The 8,350-nt window shown below is 39.9% G+C and overlaps 2 protein-coding genes across 2 annotated transcripts; both read left to right on the top strand.

Annotated features, from left to right (window-relative positions):
* Nucleotides 1-401: 401 nt before the first annotated feature.
* On the top strand, nt 402-2,279 carry LOC133900913 (small ribosomal subunit protein uS14). Its single transcript, XM_062342197.1, has 3 exons — nt 402-560; nt 1,345-1,444; nt 2,062-2,279. Exons 1-3 carry the CDS (start codon nt 499-501, stop codon nt 2,068-2,070), a joined length of 171 nt encoding a protein of 56 aa, XP_062198181.1. The 5' UTR covers nt 402-498; the 3' UTR covers nt 2,071-2,279.
* A 2,817-nt stretch (nt 2,280-5,096) lies between these two features.
* On the top strand, nt 5,097-6,607 carry LOC133901010 (transcription factor BHLH133-like). Its single transcript, XM_062342302.1, has 5 exons — nt 5,097-5,453; nt 5,526-5,729; nt 5,831-5,896; nt 6,017-6,082; nt 6,254-6,607. The coding sequence occupies exons 1-5, from the start codon at nt 5,097-5,099 to the stop codon at nt 6,347-6,349; spliced, it is 789 nt and encodes a 262-aa protein (XP_062198286.1). The 3' UTR covers nt 6,350-6,607.
* Nucleotides 6,608-8,350: the final 1,743 nt, after the last annotated feature.

Genomic DNA, 8,350 nt, shown 5'->3' with positions numbered 1-8,350 from the left:
AGTGACTCCGTGGAATAATTTCTATATCTATCCTTGTCGGGTCTAAAATCCATAGGGTCCTGACCCGATCTGATCCACGGCCATCCTTAGTTGAGTATTACAATTCTTGTAGCTCTGTGAAATGCTGTGGGGATACAAGAGTAGCACAAAAACCAGAGCAAACTCTGAGCCCAAAAAAGGAAAAAATAAGAAAACTCGGGCTGGGCCCATCACCAACTCAGCCCATATTGACCAGGGCCAGCGGAAATAAAAGAGCAAAATCCTATTAAAAATGCAAACAAAAGCCCAAAATGATCCAGCCCAACAAGGCCCATATATCAAGCCCACCTGAGGCCCAGCCCGATGCGCGGGTTAACAGAGCTAGGGTTCCGCGTCCCCAGCTCCGCTATATATAGCCTCCACCACCCCGCGCCGCCTTCTTCTGCGCCTCCCCATCTCTCTCTCTCGCTCGATCGCTCGCTCGCGCCGCCGCCGAGAAGGAAGAGGAAGGAGGCGGCGATGGGTCACTCCAACGTGTGGAACTCGCACCCCAAGAACTACGGGTCCGGCTCCCGCGTCTGGTAAGCACAACCACTTCTGTAATCTCCACTGCTCGGTGGCTTGTCTCTTGTTAGGATCTTGGTTCGTAGGCGCTTTGAGGTGCAAACGACTGGATTTGTGAGGTGCCTAGTTGCGATAGCGAAGCATCTGGATCTGGAGAGGTATTGATGTGATGTACGTCTAGCTTAGCCACCTGTAATCTTAAGATTTAGGGCCCTAAGTTCTTGCTATGCTCTGTGGCGACCTGTTCATGTGCCTGCTGCGTTTGCACCCTAGAAGGCTAGTTGGATTGGTTACTCGGTGTAGATTTGTATGTTTAAATTGCTGACTAAGGGTGGGCATGATGTGCCTGTTTCCTGTTCTTGGTGGATATAAATGTTGTTTTTTTACGCTGTCTGAGAAATGTTGGTCTTCGATGGGTTTGCCATGTGAAGTCGTGGTAGCACAGTTTGATGTGGGTTTCGTAGTATTAGACGGTCTTATGCAGCAGTTTCGATCTGCTTGAGTTGAGGTTATCGTACTCATTTTAGTCTCTTCTGGTAGCCTTTCAACAAGCTGATTGGTTCTTAGCTGCTATATTATATCTGGGGGTCACCAATTTTAATGTAATGAACCTATGTGTGGTGTTGCTATTGTTTACGGATGATGTGCTGTCCCGAGGGACAATATAGGAAGCTTTTCTTTGGTAGAATGTTGAATGTTTCCATATCATGTATTCATGTGTTTGGACTGAACCGTTATTCATAAGATGTATTCATACATTGATTAGATTAAGTAACTCCAAATATGTGCGTATTTTTGCAGCCGGGTCTGTGCGAACCCCCATGGACTGATCAGGAAGTACGGGCTCATGTGCTGCAGGCAGTGCTTCCGTAGCAACGCCAAGGACATTGGCTTCATCAAGGTACACTGATGTACTTGCACCTTATCGTGCTTATGTATTAGGCTAACTAGTTTGAGCAGCTTTGCTTGGATCACTTGAAGTGTTGTGTTTAAGCTCATCTTCCATGTGTTGCTTTGTTGTCTTTTACGTTGAGCTCTGTATTATCTGCTGTTCATATGATTATTTGACAGATTCAGTTTGATAGTATGTTATCGCTTCAGGGCTTTGCACTGGTATCCATTTGAGATAGGTTTTAATTGTGTGTATGCCTCTGGATGAATTTTGAGCTGTCAATGTAGCTATTCTTTAATGCTGTTAGGGAAGAACTTCCATACTAAGTGAATAACTCAATAACTAGTTTGAGTAGTTTGGTCTGTATCACTAGAAATGTTATATTCATGCACATCTTCCGTGCATTGCTTTGTTATCTTTGACTTTTTTGTAATCTGTTGTCCATATGATTATTGGATAGAGTCAGTTCGATAGTATGAAATCATTGCTGGTATTCTTAGAAACAGTTTTAATTGCACATATGCCTCAAGATGTATTACAAACTGTCAATCTAACTATTCTAAGTTATTGGGCAATAACTTTCATCAAGCTGGATAAATCATTAACTTCTGTTCTTACACTTGCAGTACCGCTGAAGACATGGCCTTGCTGCTGTCGTGGGGAACTTCACATGCATCAAAGAAGAAATGGATCCTTCAATAGAAGGCTTAATTTATGTGCTTTAGCTTTTTGTTCAGACTTCAGGCTGATGTGCTAGTAAATTCTGCTTGTTAAAGTTTTGATGGAAACCATGTGGCTGTTACACTAGCTATAATCAAATATTGAAGTATTTTGTCACATTTGATATCTGGTGTACTCGACCCCTCTTGTATTGATGCTTTCCAAGTTATTGTACTACCAGGTCAATAGCTTGATTATATCTTCTTATATGTGTTTGCTACTGATAAATGATAACTACATATTATTTGGGATATCGAATTTGCAATATTATAAGAATTACAGTTGGATCTTGTTAATGTAGATTGTGTATTCACTGACAATAACGATAGAATTTTTGTTGGAGCAATGGTTTGAGACATTGAGTGATCCAATGGCTGATGCATAAGGGCTATAGCGGTTCATGGTCGCTTTCCTTGACTATTGCAGATTTGTTATCTGTGAACTTTCAGCTGACAATTTTATTCTACCTTTTCCTTGATACACTTAGATTTTATTGTCTGAACAAAGACAGGATGATGCGCCCCAGTTTGTCATATGGTTTTCCTGGATGATGCTTAGCCAGGGTGAATATTAGATGTGGAGTATCATGTGTGAGTGCGATCGTATTTTGATGTTGTGCAGCCATGGGTCTTTTATTGCTAGATTTTGATGTCTTGTAATGTTCTTACACCAAAACTTGTTTTGTGATCTTTGAATGATAATGACGTTGAATGGGACGACTAATGACCATGCGATTCAGAAACTAGAGAATTTTAAAGTACTTCCACGCATGAAGCTGGACATCATATCCTTACAAACGCCTGCAGGATTCAGTTGCCCTCTATTTGATCATTCTTGATCGTTACTTCCATATATTTGCCTGTACTGGCTTGGGGTGCATAATTCAGTTAAATATTTAGTGCAATTTGGCAATGAACTGTGGGCTTTGTTTCTAAATAAATTATCTATTGCATAATTGTGTCTCATTATAATTTAGTTCTTGCATTTCACATTGAGTGATAAAACGAAGTCTTCGAAGCTGGCATTGCATTTTCAGTAGTCTTCAGTTACAATGCTTTCTATTGCTCCTTTTTCCATGGCATTCCATAAACAAATGGCAGTCCCATATGCAATTATGCATATGCATTCTGGAACAGTCTGGTTGTTATGGTTCTAGTATCATTAGGGGATATAAACATCTATCGAGAGGATATTCGAACGGTATCAGCTGCTATGAAGAGATTAAACTATAGATTAGAGAGACTTAAAATATTAGATAAAACTTAGATTAATTATTCTCTAGCTTGATTACAAGAATATGCTAGCAATCCCTTTATATGGAGGAGGAAGTTGCAATCCTAATTTAATTTTGATTCTAAACTTATCTCTTACCAAACTCATCTTTAAGTTGTTCTAATTCAATTTGACTCCTAACTTATATCCTACAAAACTTATTTCTAAATAAATCAATTCGATAGTGCTACAGTAACATGCTCACTGACTGTTCCTGTGTGTGAACAGTAATTTCTACACACAACGGATGTGATGCACCGATGTAAGGATGTCTTTGATTAGTGGGACGAGGATGGATGAGATATATGGATCTTTCTTTTGTGTTTGGTGAAATAGAGATAGTAATGGGCTAATGGGTTAGACATGACACTGATGAAATGGTCCTGATGGGTTGGACATGACACTGGTGAATTATGGATCTTATTCCGTCTGAAATCAGGTCTAATAAAATGATTTCCCGTGGGTCATTAAAATCCTGGTGATCTTTTCAGAGGTAGTACCCAACTGAAGGACAGCTAGCTAGGTTTATGCTGTGAAGGGGCTGAAGGCAACGATGGATTTGGCCAATTTACAGGTACATATTCAAAGCTCCATGTCGTGATCTGCAAGTCTAATCACCAAATCTGTTTGTGCACCCTAATTAATACAGCTAGATTGTTGATGCTTCCACAAGCCGTGTTTGACATGCTTAATACAAATTGAAGCACGTCTTGAGCTGTTCTAATATACATAATAAGTGACTTAATGACTCGTCTGTTAGAGATCCTTTGCATTCATCATGTGGATCATGTTCTGTTATTTTCAGCAGTGGAAAGGTTGTTCAGGTAGAAGTTGCCTGTAAATATTCAACTGTAGTTTCGAATCTCGATCCCGCTCAAGATACAGATGAATTGGAAAACTAAGTTGTGGACAAGACCTAGAATTGCACAAAGTAAATTATTGAATTACACAGCTAAGGGTTTGGTGATTTCATGAAATAGAATACAGTAATATGGAATGTCACACTATCCTTGAATATCTCTCATTCAACAAGTCACAAGTCACAAAGAAATGAAAGTGCGCCATTGCAAACTGTGTTGATATTACCTTCTATTCTATTTTATTTATGACCTCCCAGCACTTCTCCTTCATGATCACCTGCACTTCTAATTTTCTAATTTCAGGCCAGCTCTTAATCTTGCATTATAGCTGACATATTGTGTTGGAACAGTTTTGTTTGTATTCATTCTTGTAACTTAATTACTGATCATGTGAACTATTTAATGGAAGTGTATGATCGCCTTCATTATTGGTCTTCTCTTGTCTTAGACCAATAAGTTTATGACATTATACTCTTGAACCCTTGGGACATCAGTAAGATACTGTTGCCTCTTAATATTCCTCAATGGGCAAACGATTCCGTATATGATCTTTCTGATATAAAAATAGGAAGATCTTGAGGGATGGGGCATTGTACTTGAGGTATAAACTACAGCTCCTTAGTTGTCATTCTACTCTAATTAACATTAGGGTGGAACTCGAGTCAAATTCATATCTGAAAAAGATCCTCTGAGAATGCAGTATAAATATGTGCAGCTACCTGCACTGTGCTAACAGAAACATTGTCAAGAGTCCTCACAGTAGAAGTTAGATGTTTCCGAAAATAGAATAGAAGGTTCAGATCGACAGAATGGAGGCGAAGTGTGCATCCATTTGGACCGAGGAATCTGAAATGATTGCTCACCTGCAGTCCATGTTCTGGAGCAGCAATGATGCTGATAACAACATTTCCTCTCCCAACTCTAGCACTAGTTCTTGTGTCACAACTAGCACAATGCCTAGTAGCTTGTTCCTTCCTGTCATGGAAGATGCGAGCTATGGCGCCGCGCCATTTGTGAACACTGCCATGGATTGGTGCTTGGATCACCAAAGTCAGACCCTCACTCCAAGTTCTAATGCTGTTACTGGCGACAAGAGGGTACTTGTCATGGATGAGCAAAGGAAGAAGAGTAAGAACACTAACAAGAAGCCCCGTACAGTTGCCCTGGTAAGTGAAGCCAACATACTGAAAAAGTTCGGTTCTGTACTTCGACTCTCCTGACGTCATCATCGGTGCGATTTATCTCAGGTATCGAGGACCTTGAGTTCAAGTGCTCTTGATGACGAGATCAATGCCGAGCTTGTCAATCAGAGCAGTTCCTGGTGCTGCTGCTCTGAAGATGACTCCATTGGTGTGTGCGAGGAATCTGCTGTTCGAAAACAAAGCAACAATTCGAGCAGTGGTAGTCGGTCCTCAAAGCATTCACAGAGCCTTTACGCAAAGGTCAGAAGTACTCAATGTTAACTTCGCACCAATCATTGAATATCTGAAGTTTTGATTTTACTTTTTGGTTTTCTGACGGCATCTGTCATACTTTCTAACAGAAGAGAAGAGAGAGGATTAATGAGAAATTAAGAATACTGCAGCAGCTAATTCCTAATGGCACCAAAGTAGGTTATTACTCATTAGTATTTAGTGATTCTATAACTTACTGATTAGTAAGTTATTACTGAACAGTCCATCTAATAAGCATTGGGTGTAACGATCATTTTGATCTCCTGTGTTTGCAGGTTGACATGAGCACTATGCTGGAGGAGGCAGTTCAGTACGTCAAGTTTCTGCAGCTGCAGATAAAGGTACATGTTTATGTCTCAGATAACTGAGATCAAGTGATCAACAGATGAAGAAACAATACTGTACTATCAAACTATAGACTTCAGGACTCTCGTTCTTACGCATATGCTAGAAATAATGCATTCCGAGTAGATGATCATTGCTGTCATTTTCCCTTCCTTTTCCCCAAACAGCTGTTGAGCTCTGACGAGACATGGATGTACGCCCCGCTTGCCTACAACGGTATGGGCATCGATCTGAGTGCGAGTGCTGCTGCATGCCAATCATGACTGTCTGAAACGATTGGCTGAACTGATCATAATCTCAGAGGGATTTGAGCTGGAGCTGTGCTGCTGTTAAATCAAACCCATTACATGGTGCATCTGTTCTTAGATCTGTAATTAACTCTGACATTCCATTCTTCAGTTGCTCCTTGTAAGTAAGAGCAAGGAGTCAGTTAATTTCAAAATAAAGTTGGACCAAGGATTTCCCTCGTAATATGACGAAATAATGTATCAAAGATACTTACAGTTTATGAAGATGAGATAATGTGGCCAGTACTTTGAACCTTGAAACTGAAAGTTGATGAAATTCCTTCAGTTACTTGTGATGATCACACGAAAATTCCATAATAGTTTACTCAGTGTCTCGTCATAATTTTACAACAATAATATGTCGCATCTATGCATAGTTAAAGTCAGAGATACCCATCAGATGTGCCTCTGGCAATTCACTTTTTGGAAAAAATATATGCTTTTAATCTGTTAAAGAAAAATAGAGATCTTAGCTAAAGAAAAATTGAGCGTTCAATTACATGCTATGTAATTATGTGGAAACTGCAAAAAGTTTATTAGCTCATAGAGATTCTCTACAAACTGCAATTTTTTCTAAGTGCAACAGTCATGACTAGCTAAATAACATTTTTTTTTGTAAAAAAGTGCAACTGGATACGAAACAATTTCACCCATGACAAAGACCATTTTCTCCGCGTTGTCATCATGGATTTGAACCACAGTTCGTGTTGCATGCATCAAGCAGCTGTGCCGTCGTTTCAGTGGTACCTTAAAGCTAACTTCTCTTGGATAAGAGGAGTAAACAAAACCAAAAAGTGTCAGGTCAGGACAACCAGTGCTAGTATGTCATGATCTCAAGCGACGAGGAAGAAGATGATGCACGCCCCGACAAGACAAGTAAGGTCACCACACGCGGTGTTCGTCGCTCCGCTCGTCTCCAAGGCAAACCGTGCAAGGACTACGCCGACGTTTCTACTCCGGGGAGTGTCCACGCCATCGACATCTTGGACTTCACCTCAGCTGCAAGTGATTGCCGCACCAATTTTGAAGGCTCAATTGACTCGCGTGTGCCTAGCAAGGACACGGCGAAGTCGGTGGAAGAGAGAGCTGAACATGGCGACACGGATGCGGAGGGCGGGCAGGGATTAAAATTTCGCCGAAAGGAACGAAATTAGTTGTATGAGGTGTAATCCGTTTGTAATTTTAGTTGTGGTTCAGCGGCTCATATATATATACATCTACGTAGCCTCGAGAGAGGTGACAACGCTTTCTAATATAGTATTAGAGCCTCTTCTCTAAATTTCATCGACTCCATCTTCAATTTCGTGGGTTTTCACCCGCTGACTATTTTTTCTCGATCGCTCGCATCCTCCTGGTGCGGGGTGACTTGGTCTAGACTACTCTAGATAGTTGAATTTTATTTAAATTCAAATTAAATTAAAATAAGAATATCACATGAAATGATAAAAATGCATATAAATAAAGTATTACAAAAGAACTCACTGTTTCATCATATAACTTAGGGCTAGGAATAATTTTAGAAATTAGCCATCACATAATAAGAATATTAGTAAATTTTTCTAGAGTTTTTGGAATTTATTTGAGGCACTAACAATTGTTACAAGTTATAAAAGGCTAATATAAGTAGCCCTTTTTTTAGAGAATTTTAGTTTAAAATATACAAAGAATTTTTCGGTGAATCTAATTAAAATGGGTTTCACATTGATTATGGAACACGTAAAAAAAGTTTTAAATTTTTTGGAGTAACAGAAGAACACCGTTTCGAAGAAGAGGGAAAACAAAATTCAACACACCGCTGTACTGTTGATGCAGACACTGTTTATGTACGGGCCATATTCGGCATATGGTATACCAAATATAGTACTGTAGCTTATTTTTGACATACCATGTACTGAATATGGTTGATATTCAGCACACGATGTGCCGAATATTCGATACAGTGTCATATTCGGCACCCCGTGTATCGAATATGGCTGG

The sequence above is a fragment of the Phragmites australis genome, chromosome 19 (genome assembly GCF_958298935.1).
Source record: "Phragmites australis chromosome 19, lpPhrAust1.1, whole genome shotgun sequence".
Lineage (NCBI taxonomy): Eukaryota > Viridiplantae > Streptophyta > Magnoliopsida > Poales > Poaceae > Phragmites > Phragmites australis.
Note: the sequence above shows the minus strand (reverse complement) of the source record. Positions and strands in the feature narration are given on the sequence as shown.

What these genes read in the sequence shown, in the direction of transcription:
- LOC133900913 (XM_062342197.1), top strand. Translation starts at nt 499, where the DNA reads ATGGGTCACTCCAACGTGTGGAACTCGCACCCCAAGAACTACGGGTCC. An exon ending in GGGTCCGGCTCCCGCGTCTG is followed by an intron (nt 561 to 1,344) that starts GTAAGCACAACC and finishes GTATTTTTGCAG; the next exon opens with CCGGGTCTGTGCGAACCCCC.
- LOC133901010 (XM_062342302.1), top strand. Translation starts at nt 5,097, where the DNA reads ATGGAGGCGAAGTGTGCATCCATTTGGACCGAGGAATCTGAAATGATT. An exon ending in AGCCCCGTACAGTTGCCCTG is followed by an intron (nt 5,454 to 5,525) that starts GTAAGTGAAGCC and finishes CATCGGTGCGAT; the next exon opens with TTATCTCAGGTATCGAGGAC. An exon ending in CACAGAGCCTTTACGCAAAG is followed by an intron (nt 5,730 to 5,830) that starts GTCAGAAGTACT and finishes ACTTTCTAACAG; the next exon opens with AAGAGAAGAGAGAGGATTAA.